The sequence below is a fragment of the Caenorhabditis remanei genome, chromosome III (assembly GCF_010183535.1).
Source record: "Caenorhabditis remanei strain PX506 chromosome III, whole genome shotgun sequence".
NCBI lineage: Eukaryota > Metazoa > Nematoda > Chromadorea > Rhabditida > Rhabditidae > Caenorhabditis > Caenorhabditis remanei.
This window is the reverse complement of record NC_071330.1, coordinates 4,561,630-4,579,061: the sequence shown is the minus strand read 5'-3', so window position 1 is coordinate 4,579,061 and position 17,432 is coordinate 4,561,630. Positions and strand designations below refer to the sequence as shown.

Sequence of the window (17,432 nt, the reverse complement as noted above, 5' to 3'; positions counted from 1 at the left end):
CATGTAGAGAGAATACCGACTCAAAGACAAAGATAGTCACAAATTTATTCGTTCAATTCCAATCAAGTAGTTCATCAATCATCGGATTCTTTCGTAGCCTGAATCGGATCCAACTTCGTGTCTCTATTGATCTCTCGTTTCAGCAACAAATGCACAAATTCGTCCTCAGTGAGGATCGTGTACATCTTATCCGGATCGTTTTTATAGAGGGTGAGATCAGTCTGAAAATAAGAAAATGATATAAGATTAACTACCATGACAGTACCGATCCATCAGAAATGAGAAATAGTGGTCCGAGATTTGCATGAAGATAAGGGTGGGATCCAATGTTATAGTCCTCTTTCATAGGGAAACCTTCACACATTGTTCCTCCGTGGGCATTCACAATTGAGGCGATGTAGAATACTGAAAATATATTGTGGCTTTTTTTAATTGCGAAATAAGGTCTTTCTTCACACATCTGAAAAAAGCTTACCGTTCTTCTGTTCCTTCATAACTATAGCAACATAGACTCCATACAAATAGGGCATCTCTCCTTTAGCCATAGCTTTCGACCATTGGGTTACTGTATCATATTCAACATCTTTGAATCTGACCTTCTCTACCAAGTATTTTGAATCTTTTTCGATGAGTTTCGGATTCTTCAGACAGTCTGTCATCCAGGATTCCTTCACTATAATCACTCCATTCATTATCCATGTCAAGTATTCGAAACCATCAATTTCGAGGACGCCATCCGAATCGGTTTTAACGATAACATGAGTTGTCGCGGGGATAAGAGTCGGTGTGACCTGAAAATGGATGTTACAATTATGTGATGGATATAAGCCACATTCAACTCACAATAGCCTTGAATTTCGCCATAAACGAGTTGGTCAAATCGATATCGGCCTTGTCCTCAACATAAATATGGAATGAGCTAGACGGGAACACTTCGGGCACTCGTTTTCGGAATTTCTTGTTTCGATATTTTCTATAAATTGCCTCAATTTTCTGATACTTCTCCACTTTTTCCGGGTATGTCTCCTGGTAATTCTCCGGTATCATTTGTTCGGGTGTCCTATTCTGATAATTCACAAGAGACCGATCAGCTCCATTCTTGATGAGAACTTCCACAATTTCCGCATATCCTCGCTTAGATGACAAGTGGAGAGCAGTGTTGCCGAATTCTGAGAGAAAATAGTTATGTATAAGTGGGTCTTTATTTCTAGCGCTTACCATTATAAAAATCGATAAATGCTCCACGTTTCGCTTCCTTCTCCACATTGATCGCATGAATCTCTCTCGTCGCATCCATCAGAGCATTCTTTCCATCCTTACGGTCCATGAATAGCTGAAAAAACTCATTTTTAGAAGGCTCCGCCCACAAATAGTAACTCACCGAGTACCTCCATCGTTTCTCAAAATCTTCTGGTTTCCCAAAGTAGAACAAGTACAAATTTTTATATTGATTCCGTCCTTTTTCGGTCAATCCGTAGATCAAAAGAACACCTATCACAAGGAGAAGGAAGATACAGACTGAGATGATTACGACTACAAGCCACTCATTTTTGACACTGAAAATATAAGTTTTATGTAACCAGATGCCCAGATGTATCAACTCACGTCTTCTCATTCTTCGGATTCAACCCAAACATCGTATTAAACTCCTCTCGGATATTATCAAAACTCATCGAAGCGGCCAGTAAATCTCCCCTGTGAGACGAGAAATCCAGATCCAAATCAGCCAATTTCTGAGAGTTCTCGATAGCAGGATCTCGATAGGTTTTGTTTAATCGATTGGGTATCGATAATTGATCCATAATATCCCGAAATCCATACTCGAATCCACGTAAGCCAGTCACGTTGACCGCCGTGTTCAGTGCTTGTCGGAGTGTTTCGAAATTTTTTGAGACGAATGGTTTCACCGATTTCTCAAGGGTTTTCAGTTCTTCGAGTAGTCTGTTCATCTTCTCATCTCTATTGTATGATCCCCAGAATTTGCTGAAAAGAAAATTTACTTTCGTTTTCTAAGTTTTCTAACAAGGGAATGTTCCAGATGTAACTCGGCCTTTCGAATCGGCTTGTATCTCATTAGGTACTTATCAACACGCTGATTCCGAATATGTAAACTATTTTTGCAGACCGCTTCACTGCACAGAGATATATGAATTTTAAGTTATTTCCGTGTTGAGAAGTACTAGATAGAGTATAAGCCAATTGGAAAGGCCGAGTTAGGTCTGGAAGATTCCCTAGTAAACTCACCTCAAATGTTCGTGTCCTTGGATTTGATCGATGAAATCATTCACTGATTTATCATAAGACATCGACTTGAAGATCGCATCCCTTCGTTCATAAGCCTCCGATATATCCCGAAACACGTGAACTCCTCGGCCATAAGTATGCGCTAGATTCGAAGCATTTCGAAAGTCGACTATCAACGCGGAGCTCGTCGATCCCAAACTTTTCACAAACTCCTCTAGTTTGAAATACTCGTTTTTCAAGTTTTCGAATGTTTCAAAGTGGTTTTTCGCTTCTTTCTTGTTCGAATCATCAAATTTCATCAACTTCCTAAAGAACTGTAGAGTTTCATCGAACGTCAAGGTATCATAACTTCGAGCGTTCAGCATCTGAGAAAACGACGAATTCTTTATAAATGCTGTACCATCGGCTACAATTGTGGTAAAATCGTCACCCAGGCTGCCATGCAAGTTGTTCAACTTGGTTTGATATTCGAAAAAAGAATCAAAGTTTTCGAAGAAGTCACGCAAGGTATCGTAATGCTTCACACCATTAATCGCCTCCTGCAAATCTTTTATCTCTGATTTCGACAAGTCCAACTTCTCGATTTCATTCAGTACGTGTGCCAGTGTGATAAAATCGAATTCCTTGACCAGTTGCTTACACAGCATTTCAATTTTCCTCGCAAATGTTAGTATTTCGTTTACCGTTTTCAGTTTTTTGTCAAACTGGTAAAGTGGCTTCGCATCAAATGGCTGGTTTCTTGAGTCGTTCCATGTCTTCTTATAACTGGCAGCCGCTTCTTCCAAAAACTTTTCGGCATTGTCTAGACCAGAATAATTCTCAACCACATCCAACAAGGCGCTCATTTCCCTTGCGAAGACCCCTTCTTGTCGGATGCCTCCATCGAACTTCACCCAAATTTTCTTGAATTCTCCGAGTTTCTTCGCAAACTTGCCGAATGGTTCGAGTGCTTCTTCAAGATCTTTCGTACTTTTCCCCTTTGAAATCTCCTTTTGAAACCATGGACTCTTCACGTCTTCCAAAATCTTCGCCGTGTCATCCACTCCAATGAATCCAGCACACAAATCCGGTTTCGGCTCGTTATCATGATCGGATATAGTCTCCAGAAGCTGTCCTATCTTAGAAACTCTCTCGTAAAGGCGTGGCATCTTCCAAATCCTTTTGGCCTTTGTCGCGAGGTTCTTCATGAGCAATATATTCTCATGGAAACCAGTGAAATACGAAAAATCGTTGTAAAAATTATTACAGAAATCGCGAGCTCCTGAGATCAGTTTGAATTGATAAATATCCGCCACCGTCGTATTCAGTTCCGTTTTGTTGGCAACAATTGAATTCAGACATTCCTTGACCTCTTTTCCATGTTCTTTCAGAGCTCGAATCTTATTCAGATCGTTGCTCGAAGCACTGGTCATAGCTTTGAAGAAATCAACTACTACTTTGACTGTTCCCATTTTACAAATCATCAATGCATCTCGGAATGATTCACTTTTCAGACTATTCATCAATCCCGGCACATCAGTTGACAAGACCGTATTCATAGCATATCCCAAATCTAAGTTGAAATGTTCTATCTTCTTAAATTCGTCTCCAGTTGTCACAATTCCCTTAGATATTTCCGAGCTTATATTGAAAACAGTTTCCAACTCATTCATCAATTTCCTCGGGTCCATTGCCATCAACTCATCGAAACTTTTAGTTTGAACCTTTAGAAGTTCTGTGATCACTTTTCGAGCCTTGATATCTTTTTGGATGGATCCTGCCTGGAGAGCAATGGCATTGGTTATACGAGCAATGATGGAAAGGTCATTGTAGATGAGGGATAGCGAAGAGTTGGCTGAAAGAAGTTATATTTGAAGTGATAGAGAGTGGAAGAGAGGGCGCAGAGAAGCTAGAGTGTCTGCTTCTCTGTACTCTCTTGATCGAAGTGCGCGAGGCTCAAGCGACCGTATCCCGTGAACGAAAAGAGGTATTGAAAAACTTTCAACACAAGAAATGCGCAACAATTCAAGCGCTACATCTTGTCAGTTAACTAAACATTTCTATCTTTTCTGGATACTTAGATAATTGCCATTTTACACTATAAGCTCCCTTAACCCCATCACTAACCTGTCCCAGCACTCCCCAACTGTGGTCCAAAACACACAAAAACGAGAAGAAAGAATTTCAGCATGTGCATTCGATACTGTCTTCTTTTTTGATATGCTGGACACTGAAAACATTTGAATTTTTTAGACAGACCTCTTGGGGAGAATGAAACTCACGAAATCTTTTTCACCAAGTTTTCTGCGGAAATGTAGTATTTGAAGACGTTGAAAAGTCGATAATAAATCGATCGATAATGAGAGGAATGAAGATTTTGGAAGATTTGACCTTGAGATAAGCGATCGATAACACGTGGAGAGCGCCCTGGTTTATTTAATTTAAAATTTAAAATTTATTAATTTATTCACGTGAAATGATGAATATTTTTATTCTCACATTAAAAAAACACCTACCAAAAAAGTAAAACCTAGAAACCCAGAAGTGTCAGTTCAAAGCGTTATATCTCGGTTTTCAAAAGATACCGTAAAAACTGTATTAGAGCAAACATGTCGCTTTATTTTTCAATTGCCTCTCAGAAAAATTTTGTAGTTTCAGAAACTCATTAAAGTTGAACGGAAAAAAAAACTTTTTTGAAAGTTCTATTTTTTGATCTAGAGGTTACTATTCACGCTGCTTTTAATCAGAACCGAGAAAATACTCTGGGATAATCATATTCATGAATTCTGAGTATAGATGGCTGTCGTTCTATTAGAGGTGCCGTTCTATTAAAGGTGTCGCTCTAATACAGTTTTTACGGTATATCAAAAAGTTGTTAACTGACAAACATTAATCGATATTCATTAAATATTTCATTAATTGGAACAATGCAAATAGCTGTGAAAGCAGATATGAAGCTTCAAACTTTTCTAAGTTGGTGTATTTTTTCTACGTTAGTCTGTTTCAGGTTATACGGTAATTTACTCACAGCCTCACATCCTCTACTCACATCTGTTGCACATCGTTCTTCAGAGATTCTATATGCTACCTCTAATCAAAACTGTTCAATTCAGAGCCTGGCCGGATTAAAACTGGTACGTATCAGAACTCAACCATCTCAAAGTCGGTTCTGATTCTGACGCTTATTATTCGAACAGTTTCGATCCGTGCCATTCCTATTCCGGACAGTTCCGATCAAGGGCTGCATCAGTTTCTACTTTCAATTTTTATTTTCGACATGTTTTTGCAATTACAATACACATATTTATCAATTTAAAAATAATTCAAACAATCAATCATTCCTCTTCTTCTTTTGCCACCGGAATCGGATTCGGTCTTGCATCCGTATTGATCTCTCGTTTCAACAAGAAGTGCACGAATTCCTTCTCAGTGAAAATCGTGTACATCTTATCCGGATCGTTTCTATAGAGAGTGAGGTCAGTCTGAAAATGAATTCCAAATTAGATTAATAAAACAACTGCTACATTACCAAGCCATCAGTAATAATAAATAGTGGTCCGAGGTGAGCATGAAGATATGGGTGGGATCCAATGTTATAGTGTTGTTTTTCTGGGAAATCTTTACACATTGTACCACCTTGAGCATTGACAATCGAGGTGATGTGGAATACTGTAAGCATTATATTACAGCGAGCATCCTTTGAAGGTCTAATCGCAGACAGCACCCATACACTGTGAAAAATAAAAAAACCTCACCATTCTTCTGTTCCTTCATCACAATACAAACATAAACCCCAAACAAATAGGGCATTTCTCCTTTGGCCATAGCTTTCGACCATTGGGTTACTGTATCATATTCAACATCTTTGAATCTGACCTTCTCAACTAAGTATTTTGAATCTTTCTCAATGAGTTTCGGATTCTTCAGACAGTCTGTCATCCAGGATTCCTTCACTATAATTACCCCATTCATTATCCATGTCAAGTATTCAAAACCGTCGATTTCGAGAACGCCATCCGAATCAGTTTTCACGATTACATGAGTTGTGGAGGGGATAAGAGTGGGGGTGACCTGAAAATGGATGTTATAATTATGTGATCGAAAACTGAAACACGCAGAAAGGCTGAGCACATAAACCCCGATCAACTCACAATAGCCTTGAATTTCGCCATAAAAGAGTTAGTCAAATCAATATCGGCCTTGTCCTCAACATAAATATGGAATGAGCTTGACGGGAACACTTCAGGCACTCGTTTTCGGAATTTCTTGTTTCGATATTTGCTATAAATCGCCTCGATTTTCTTATACTTCTCCACTTTCTCTGGATGTGTCTCCTGGTAGTTCTCCGGTATCATTTGTTCGGGTGTCCTATTCTGATAATTCAAAAGAGACCGATCAGCTCCGTTCTTGATAAGAACTTCAACGATTTCCGGGTAGCCTTGTTTAGAAGACAAGTGGAGGGGTGTGTTGCCGAATTCTGCAAAAAAGAATGCGTGGAGTTTTTCAGAATCTGAAATATCCCTCACCAGTAAACACATTGATGTAAGCTCCACGTTTCGCTTCCTTCTTTACATTCAGTGCATTGATTTCTCTCGTCGCATCCAATAGAGCATTCCTTCCATCCTTACGGTCCATGAATAGCTGAAAAAACTCATTTTTAGAAGGCTCCGCCCACAAATAGTAACTCACCGAATATCTCCATCGTTTTTCGAAATCTTCTGGTTTCCCAAAGTAGAACAGATACAAGTTTTTATATTGATTCCGTCCTTTTTCGGTCAATCCGTAGATCATAAGAACACCTATCACAAGAATTAGGAAGACACCGACTGAGATGATTACGACAACAAGCCACGGATCTTTGATACTGAAAAATAAGAATGTGTGTCCGGATATCCGGATGTCCCAACTCACGTCTTCTCATGCACCGGAGGATTCAACCCAAACATCATATTAAACTCCTCCCGAATGTTATCAAAACTCAAAGAAGCGGCCAGTAAATCTCCAGTGTGAGACGAGAAATCCAAACCCAAATCAGCGAATTTTCGAGAGTGTTCAAGAGCAAATTTGACGCTTTCTTCAGGCAACGGAGGTCCATTATAAATTGTTTGACCGTATAGCGCCATCTGGTCCATAATATCCCGAAATCCATACTCGAATCCCTGTAAGCCAGTCACGTTGACCGCCGTGTTCAGTGCTTGTCGGAGTGTTTCGAAATCTTTTGAGACAAATGGTTTCACCGATTTCTCAAGAGTTTCGAGTTCTTTGATCAACTTCTCAATATCCTTCTTTATATCCGACTTTATCAGGAATTCTCTGAAAATTAGAATTAATTTAGTCGACCCCAATGATTTCCACTTGACCTACCTTGCAGGAATATTTTTATTATTGTCGACAATAAGATTCGCAACACTATCATCATAAGACAATAAACCCAGCAACGCTTTTCTCCGTTTGTATGTTTCTGAAATATCTCGAAACACGTGGACTCCACGACCATACGTCTGTGATAATCTTGTAGAATTCTTAAAGTTGAGAATCAACTCCGAGTTCTTCGATCCCAATGTCTTCACGAACTCCTCCAATTTCGAAAAGTCAGTCTTCAGTTTTTCAAAGCCCTCAAAGAACATTCTCGATTCTTTCTTCTTCTGCTCATCCGAAAACGGGAACAAAGACATCACAAACTGCAGAGTCATGGAAAAATAATCCGGGTCGAAATGTTTTTTGGTGGATTCGAGAGCCTGATTTGCTGATGTATTCACCATCGCATCCACATAATCTTCCATAGTTTTCGAAAAATTTCCATCCTTTACGATCTCATCATGAGCGTCTTGAAAACCATCTTGCATGTAAGAAAAAGTAGGAAAATCTTGAAGGAATTTACTTAAGACATCATAATGTTTCGTTTTGTTAACCTTCTCCCGGAGTACATTCATTTCTGATTCGGTCAAATCCAAATTTCCGATAGTTTTGAAAACATGTGCCAGTGTAATAAAGTCATATTCCTTGCGAGCTTTAAAACACCAGAACTCAATTTTGTCTGCGTGCCCTAGAGCAGTGCTCAGCATTGAGGCATGACCGTCAAATACATTAAGGTGAGAGACATTAAACTTTTTGGCACTGTTAGCCCAAATGTTTCCATAATCTTTATATGCCTTTGTGAGGAAAGTCACTTGATCGTCTAGACTTGTATACACTTCTAAGCTCTCCAACGATTGTTGCACACTCTCCAGAAAACTTTTTTCTTTCATAATGCTCCCATAAAATTCATCCCAACTTTTCTTGAAATCCCGCAGTTTTTTCGCGAACTTGCCGAATGGTTCCAATGCTTTCTCTAGGTCTTTCGTACTTTTCCCCTTTGAAATCTCCTTCTGGAACCATGGGCTCCTCACGTCTTCCAAAACCTTTGCCGTGTCATCCACTCCAATGAATCCAGTACATAACTCAGGTTTCGGCTCATTCTCGTGATCGGATATCATTTTTATGAGCGATGAAATGGTTTTAACTCTATCATAGAGACGTGGATTCTTCCAGCTCGTTTTCGCCCTTAACACATAACTCTTCACAACATCTATATTCCTTCGGAAACTTATAAATAGCGAAGAGTCCTGGCTGATATCGTCGAGAATTGTTCGATAATCAGCGAGGCCCAACAGTGATGAATAAGTCTTTTTGGTAGTGTTCAGGATGACTCCGGAATCACCAAGCGATTTCATACATGTCCCCACAGCTGCCGAGTTGCTTTTTATGGCTCGAATTGTGTTTAAGTCGTCGACCTTACTATCGCCCATAGCGTTTCCAAAATTCATAATTATATTAACGGTGGTCTTGTCACAAAGTAACCGTTTGTTTCGGTAGGTTTCAGTTATAAATTCGTCCACTAAATCACCTACATTTTCTGGCAGAGCCAGGTAGAAGCGGAAATTAAGATCATCATTGAACGCTTGAATGTCATTGAAATCCTCCGAAGTCATTGTATTTCCCTCGAATACTTGCGAGCTTGTATCCGATAAAAGTTCCAGATCATTCAGCATCTTTTTCGGGTCCACTGCTATCAACTGCTCGAAACTTTTCATGTGAACCTTCAGAAATTCGGTGATCACTTTGCGAGCCTTGAGATCTTTGGATACTGCTTGGAGAGCGATGGCATTGGTGATACGAGCGATGATGGAGAGATCATTGTAGATGAGGGATAGCGAAGAGTTGGCTGCAAAAAGTTGGTTTTGAAAGGATAGAGAGTGAGAGGAAGAGAGAGAGGGTGCAGAGAAGCTAGAGTGTCTGCTTCTCTGTGCTCTCCCTTGAACGAAGTGCACGAAGTTCAAGCGACCATATCCCGTGAACGAAAAGATGTATTGAAAAACTTCCAACAGTCAAAATATGTGAAATTTCAAGCGCTCTAACTTTTACGTTTACCATTTTTTCTTATCTTTTTTAGAATACCGAAATATTTTCACTTTTTGCAAGCTCTCTCGATAGGCGTTATTCTACACCGTTTCAAATTTTAAAGCGCCTGTTTCTCCGTTAGTTTTACCGCTATCGAAAAGCAGCAAATTAATGAAATGTAGCAAATTTTAAGCTCTTTATTTCAGTAGTTTAATGTTTTTGCCCAGCGTTATCTGTTTTCAAGATAATAACGTTCTAAAAGTTGAGAATAGCTCATGGGTTTCGCTACCCCAACCCCATCACTAACCTGTCCCAGCACTCCCGAATTGTGGTCCAAAACACACAAAAACAACAGAAAAGAATTTCAGCAAACGCATTCGATACTGTCTTCTTTTTTGATATGCTGGACACTGAAATTATTACAAAAAATTTAAATTTCCTTCAGGGTCCCAGGCGACCACCAGAAAAGGGAATAGGAAAACTCACGAAATCTTGTTCTCCGAATTTACGTGGCAATAAAGTCGCCGATCAATAATGGGAATGAATTTTTCTTTTTGTTAATTGAGACGCGATCAATAACCCACGTGTCCTGGTTCATTTTTATTTTTCAATAAAAAAATAGTTTCAAAGGTCAAATTTGAAATTTCTCCTCATTCCTCAGTCCTGCATACTTTGTAAGTTACCGTTTTCTTTCACTCTTTTCAAAGAATACAAGTTTTTTTTCAGTATTGTGTTGTTTGACTGTTACAAATATTCAACACAAAACAGCATAAGCATCGAACAGAAGGAATGCGTTGCCACGTCATCATCACTCTTTTGGCACTGACCACTTGTTTAGGAACCGGGAATCCGAGTGAGTTTGGGAATTGAAAGGCTAGGGGGCGGAGACGAAGAAAATGAGCAAACATTGGGTGACGCTCTAGGTACGCCAGGCATGTTATCTGCAAAACTACGGATCTGTACCGTAACCCCAACAGTCATTTTACTAACAAGGAAAGCCTTTAAGAAGACACTTTCAAACAACCTATAAATATGGTTATAGGTACTTTCGACCGTCGACCACGCGGAGTCCATTTCTGCAGTCAAAATCTGCTAAATGTCTCTAGGAGCCGAGTTATGAGCTTTCAAAATTTTCATATAGTTAGACCTGTTCACATGGAAATCTAAATTGGCGGTATATACGCTACCGCGCGGTTCCATTTGTGTTCCTCAGCGGTTTACCTGTGGCCGTACATACTTTGCGAAAATGAGAATATCTTGCGTATACCACTTGCCGATTTGAAATTCCACGTGAAAAATCTTATCCATATTAAAAGTTTCAGAGCACATACTCGGCTCTCATAGATATTTAGCCGGTTTTGACTACAGAAATGAACTCCTCATAGGCGAAAATACCTATAATCAAATTTATAGGTTGTTTGAAAGTGGCGTCTCCAAAGGCTTCCCTTGTCAGCAGAGCGCACTTGCTCAAGCGCAATTCCGTGTTTGTAATTGCGCTCTTCCTAGCGGATAATTGTGCCATAGCTGTGCACATTATCTGTTCACATGTGAATGTATGAGATGCGCTTTAAATGTTTCCATCACCAAAACTCAGCAAACGCGCTCTATGGAGAATGGACGAGAACATGTCTTGTGACTCGGATTCATGGCGTCTTGTGATAGAGTCGAACTGGTACGAATAGGAACCGTCAAACCTAGGTCTAATGGTCTGAATATAACGTTCAATCATTTTTTAACGGTTCACATTTGTACCAGTTCTGATTCGGTTTCTGGGCGGTTTTGATTTTGAGCAGCACCGAATAACTCTGGGAAAGAAATGGGCTTCTTTGCGTAACCTCGCTTGCCAAATTGTGAGCAAGCCGCTCTAATCCTTCATGAAATTCTAAACCAGATTTTTTCTTTCTTTCAGAATCCGATCTAGAAGTGGTCTACGATGAGCTCGCCACCATCACCCGTATCACAAATGCAATCACCCTTCAAGCCGAGGGACTCCGAAAAAATGTGAAGGTTCGAGACGTGGTTGTTGAGCTACTCAAAACGGATCCCACTGTTTTCTCGACCCTTCTCAGCTTCAATCCGGATAAATTGGTCTCGGCGATGACTCAGTTGATGGATAAGATTGAGAAATTGAGGGATAAAAATATTGATTGGGAGAAATTGGAAGACGCAAGAAAATGGGTGGAACGGTTGCGTGGATCCCTGGAAGATGATCAAGAGTCTGCGAAAAGTCTCGATACGGTAACTGGAGAAGGCGAGATTAAATTGTTTTTTGATTTGATCTACGGCAAACAAGACGACGTGAAAGAATATAAGGATCAGACAACTACTGTTATCACGAATTGGAACAAGTTGAATGACAAAAATGATAATACTGCGATGGCAACGTGGCGAGGCGAGATCGAAAATACAAAACAGCTATTCCCAAAACTAGATAAGCTCAACACTCTGCTCCAGGGTTTCCCTTCGCTGAGTCTAAAATTTTATTCGATTTCCGCAATGTTGAGCAACGCGAAATTCTATAAATCCTCAGACGCTGCTCATTTTACTCAACTGAGAGAAATTTTCGGACATATGAGTGGAATATGGAGATACCCGACGGATACCTCGGAGAAAGCTGGCGAACCGTTTGATCACGTCGTTTCGAAACTGAAAGAGATGCTTCCGAATTTTAAGAGACCAGAAGTCAAGCTGACAATTGGGTTCCCGGAGCGGAAGGATATGACGAAGGTGGCAGATGACTTGAATAATAAGTGGTTTCTGCAGAAGGTGGCTAGAGGGAGCAGTGTCGAAGAGCTACGACAAGAGCTGGCTGGATTCTTCAAGTTTGGAGAACTCGTGACGACTTGTGCGGAGAGTTGGGAGGCATTTGCATCCGGATTCAAGGAGAATGAGGCAATTGCTGGGGAAATGTCCGAAGTGATGAAAGATATCGAGGCATACAAGGGTGGACCGAATGGAAAACAACTTCTAGACACTTCTTTAAAAAACTATCAAAGACTCGATTGCGGCAAGAAACTTCCTATGAATTTGGGCGCTTTCGAAGATCTTATAAAGGAATGTCTTGTTATTGACTCTCGAGTCAAAGAGCTACAAGGGATGTTCAATATTACGCTAGAAGTGCAATGGAAGAACAAACTATTTGAAGAGTTGACTCAAATTAAAGATAACACGACAATTACTGCAGAGGAGATAACAGATGGTCAGAGGTTTTCGACGGTCAGTACAATGATTGTCAAATTGAAGAAACTTGAGACGTCTCTGACAGCATTCATGGGCGAACAAAGTTCTTTCGCAGAAAAGTTCAATCATAAAACTTCGATTACGGATGAAACAAAAAATGGAATCACTGGCTTCACGGAGTTTAAAAAGTGTATTCGTAATTTGGTGAATAGTGGTCTCAAACCGCAGGAATTGATGGAGATCGTTGGGTTCTTGAAGCATGTCAAATCTTTGGTACAATTGTCAAGCACTTCGACCGTGTCGAATGTTCTTCAGAAGTTTGGGCAGATGAGAAAAGACGTTTTCAAGGTTAGTATTGGTGGGAAAAGGGATAGTATGGGTATGAACGGATAAGATCCAATTTTCACAGACTTGTCACGGGCTCAAAATAGTTTTGATTCCGGCCCGGCGCGGTTCGGCCTGTTTTGAACCAAAACTTGAATTATTTGAAATTTGTTTTTGTAAAAAATCAAGTTTAATACAAAAAATTTAAAATACAACCAAAATGTAAAAATGTACGATAATTTAAGCACTTTTACTCTTGCCTTTTGAAAAATGTTAAATAATTTTGTTAAAAAATGAGTGCCCATTTTTGAATAAGGGTCGACTGGTTGCGAAGTGTACCAGAGTCTAAACCAAAAATCCTGAACCAAAAATTTTTATAGAAACTAATATATTTCTAGGCGGAATCATTCGTGAAAAACATCAAATCGAACTACGACAAAACGAAGAATATCTCAGATAGCCCTGTCCTAAAACTAAAGAATCCAGAGGAAACATTGCTGAGTCTCGGAAGAGGAATGTACGTGTTGAGGGATATGGCAAAAGCATTGAAAATGAAAGACGATTTGATTGCTTCTAAGAAATTCCCCGACTATTTGAATGTTAGAATTTTGAAGAAGTTGCAAAGTTGGAAAGAACGAAAGAATATGGTTGATAATCTGATTGAAGAACTCGATAGTCTCAACAAGTTCTCGGCTGGTGTCAAGGACGAAAGCCTGTTGACAATGCGGAAGATTCTCGATGAGGCCGCTAAGAAAGTCCACGGATTCCCAGAAATGTATTCCAAAATTGTTGATTTCATTCCAACGAATAGTAACATCACGGTGGAGATGAAAATTGTGGAGAAACTGGCAGAGATTGATATGGATTTTGCATCTCATAAAGGGTATCTACAAGCCGCTTCGTTGAGTTTCGAGGAACTTCGGAAGTATTATGACGAGATTTTTGGTCTAGAAGAGAAACAGATGAAGTAAGTTCTTGGGAAGGGTTTTGAAACTGAAACTTTTACATGGGAATTCCTCAAAGTGTCCTCTTTCAAACGACTTAGAAATTTGAGACCTGATATGTTCGAGTCCGTAGATTCTGAATCTAAAATGAAATTTTGCTAAATCCTTTTGTGAACCGAGTTATGAGCCGTCAAACTTTTCCTATTATTGAGTTTCTACCGCATAACACACGGTTTGCCGGAATGTCTACCCAAACACATATCCCAGTTTTCTAACGTTTGACGAGCTCGGCTCAGGATTTAGCAAAATTTTATTTTAAATTCGGAATCTACGAATTCGAAAGTACCGGGTGCCGATGTTTGGAGTCGTCTGAAAACAGCGTTGGGAAATTCCGGGCCGACTCTTCAGCTCCTGCCCGGCTAGGCCCGGATTCAAAAATGTGCACAATTTTTTATACATTTTTTTTTTTGAAATTTTCATAAAAAAATAGTCAAAGTTCTCCAATATTCTCGTACGCTTCAATTTTTATCGATGTTCCAAAAAATAGTCGAAAATTCGACTTTTTTGGGTCGGGTCGGGCAGGGCAGGGCCGGACCGAGGATAATTCTTCAGTCGGCCCGGCCCGGCCCGGCCCGGAATTTCTCAACCCTGTCTGAAAGAGTACACGTTGAGGACTTCCCTTGTTAAAACTCGACAACATGAATAATTTCAGAGAGGAGTCCAATTACATGTTACCAATTTTCATTTGCATCACAATCTTCATTCTGATCTTTATCGGTCTTGTTCTGATATTCGGATTGACCAAAACTGGACGGAAGTTCTTCAAAAATCGGTATCTTTACTATTTTGCCAAGCCAAAAGATTTCGAGAAACGATGGAGATACTCGGTGAGTTGGTTGGAATGATTGAAGTTAATTAAAGAAATATTCTTGATCAGTTCTTCATGGATCGACAAGACCAGAAGAACTCGTTGGTCGATGCCGTACATGAGATTAACACAACAAATGTTTTGAAGGCTGTGAAAAATGGAGCATACATTAATGTGTATAATCGTGAGTTTTGTTTCGATCGAGTTATCTCAAAAACTAGGTGTGCTACAAAAAAACTTTCAACTAACAAAATGTAGAATTAGAAATTTCCTACATTTCATTAGTTGGCCACTTTTTAATGCGTTAAACACTTTCAAAGATATAATCATTTGAAGATTTTTGGTGAGAAGAGAGAGCGTTGTCAATAGAGCACATTTACATATCAGCCATTTTCAGCCAACGGAAACACTCCCCTCCACGTGGCGACCAAACGTGCGTTCCCTGAAATTGTGGAGATTCTTATTAAGAATGGAGCAGACCGCACCTACCTAAACGCGAAAAACAAGACACCCGAACAGATGATTCCGCCGGATTGGAGAACAAGTCAGACAACACAAACCGCCGAGAATCCGGAACGATTTGGAGAGGTTGAGAAGATTTATAAGAAATATCGAAACAAGAAGTTCCGACTCCGTGTGCCACAAGAGTTCCCATCGAGTTCTTTCCATATCTATATTAATGAGAATGTGGATGATGAGCAGGCGGAGAAGTTTATCAAGAAGTTTCAGGCTATCGTGAGTTTCGGACCATACAAAGTTTTTCGATCTTCCGTGAAAAATCAATAGTTCCAGCCCGTTATCAAAATCGCCCCGGATCATAACGGGTACCGGATCATAACGGAAACCGTCTAGTCTATGTAGTTCAAACAGAGTTAGTATAACTGTATTTGAGCCGGTTATGGTTCAGGGTTCAGCGGAATTCCGTCACTTTTTTCCTGCCGCCTTCCGCCATTTAAAGGTTTTTGCCTCTGCTTGATAAAGTACCAAACTCCTCTTCCAAAAAAAAGTGAATTTTATTCCGCGCTCCTTTTTTTGGCACATTCCACTTACCGTTTTCCGCCATTTAAAAAACCGCCTTTCGCTCAGCTTTGGCTCTGATTCAGGTACAATTCTAATACGTACTATTTATATTTTGGACCACCATAGTTAACTAGAAAATCTATTACTGATCAACTCAGCATTTAAATGACCATGACTTCCCCCGATAAAAAATACTGACCCTCTGTTACAATTATTCAAAACCCTATGAGAATATCCTAATCCGTAAAATAATCTGAAAATTCCAGACAACCCACGAAGCTCTGCCCACTACAACCCACTGCATCGTGAAAACCGATTCCAATGGAATCCTGGAAATTGATACAATGGATATGGTGTGTTGGATAAATAGTGGCGTGATAATGGTCAAAGAATCTTGGATGACGGATTGTCTGGATAACGAGAAGCTTATCGAAAGAGATTGTGACTATTTGGTGGAGAAGGTCAAGTACAAAGACGTCGTCTATGATACAGTAATCCCGTGGGCACAGGCAATGGCAAAAGGAGAAATGCCCTATTTGCATGGAGTATTGATTTGTGTTTTAATTCAGGATTATCCGAGTCGTGAGTTTTTTTCAATTGGGAATGCCGCACTTTACATAATTTTCCAGTCGTCGCCCTCACCACAATGGTCGCTGCCCATGGTGGAATCCTCTGTATGTCTGACAAGATACCTGACAAATTCCTCAAAGTTGGTGCCCATCCGTACCTCCACGCTCACTTGGGACCTATTTTCGTCCTCTACGACCAGACATCGGATGTGGCCAAATATAGAAATGATCCGAATAAGATGTACACGTTGTTCACTGAAGAGGAATTCGCTGCATTTATGTTGAAGAGAGGAATCAATGTGGACACTAGACCTGAGCCGATTTCAATTGTCACCGAGATGGAAGACTAGTTATTTGAACAGAAGATTACTTGATAATTATAGAATAAAGATTGTAATTTGTGAAAATTCGTTTCTAGGGAAGTGAGAGACGTAGAGAAGCTAGAGCGTCTGGTTGTCTGCATGCTCTCTCTATACCTCTCTCAATAACAATTACCGTAACTCCTCAACCCAAAACGCTGCGAAGAAGTTTCCAAATGATGTAAAATTTCTATAGATCTCTCTTCCTAGCACACGCACTTTTTTTTATTTCTAACAGATTTTGAAAAAAACCTGAAATTCCATTTTCACTTTTTATTCAGCTAGTACATTATCTTTGTTGGTCGTGGCGGAGGTCATCGAGAACAACTCTTCTACTTTCTCTCATCTCAATAGGAGGTGATCGAGAACAACTCTTTTGCTCCATCGCCGTCCAATTGCTGAGTGTTTCGGATTTCGATATTGGATAGTTGATCTCCTCGGCACGTGCCTGTAGCGACCGCTTAGGTCTTGGCTTTTCGTCCTCTCTAATGTCTTCAATCTGAAGGTGTTAACTATAGACTCTCCACCGAAAGTACCATGTTGCTCAGTTAATCGTTCACTTTGA

At 39.9% G+C, this 17,432-nt stretch overlaps 3 protein-coding genes across 3 annotated transcripts; 1 reads left to right on the top strand and 2 right to left on the bottom strand.

The window, feature by feature from the left end:
• Nucleotides 1-74: 74 nt before the first annotated feature.
• On the bottom strand, nucleotides 75-4,420 carry GCK72_009068 (uncharacterized protein; the record flags this gene model as incomplete). The annotated part of the gene is made up of 9 exons (XM_053727195.1): nucleotides 75-221; nucleotides 266-405; nucleotides 476-791; nucleotides 844-1,169; nucleotides 1,219-1,333; nucleotides 1,382-1,556; nucleotides 1,606-1,983; nucleotides 2,245-4,078; nucleotides 4,351-4,420. The coding sequence occupies 9 exons, from the start codon at nucleotides 4,418-4,420 to the stop codon at nucleotides 75-77; spliced, it is 3,501 nt and encodes a 1,166-aa protein (XP_053586772.1).
• Nucleotides 4,421-5,558: 1,138 nt separating this feature from the next.
• GCK72_009067 (uncharacterized protein) lies at nucleotides 5,559-9,980 on the bottom strand (the record flags this gene model as incomplete). The annotated part of the gene is made up of 9 exons (XM_053727194.1): nucleotides 5,559-5,705; nucleotides 5,753-5,892; nucleotides 5,979-6,294; nucleotides 6,375-6,700; nucleotides 6,750-6,864; nucleotides 6,913-7,087; nucleotides 7,135-7,536; nucleotides 7,588-9,427; nucleotides 9,911-9,980. The coding sequence occupies 9 exons, from the start codon at nucleotides 9,978-9,980 to the stop codon at nucleotides 5,559-5,561; spliced, it is 3,531 nt and encodes a 1,176-aa protein (XP_053586771.1).
• A 412-nt stretch (nucleotides 9,981-10,392) lies between these two features.
• Nucleotides 10,393-16,858, top strand: GCK72_009066 (uncharacterized protein; the record flags this gene model as incomplete). Its single annotated transcript, XM_053727193.1, has 8 exons — nucleotides 10,393-10,456; nucleotides 11,513-13,131; nucleotides 13,506-14,074; nucleotides 14,764-14,938; nucleotides 14,989-15,103; nucleotides 15,317-15,654; nucleotides 16,206-16,521; nucleotides 16,569-16,858. The coding sequence occupies 8 exons, from the start codon at nucleotides 10,393-10,395 to the stop codon at nucleotides 16,856-16,858; spliced, it is 3,486 nt and encodes a 1,161-aa protein (XP_053586770.1).
• Nucleotides 16,859-17,432: the final 574 nt, after the last annotated feature.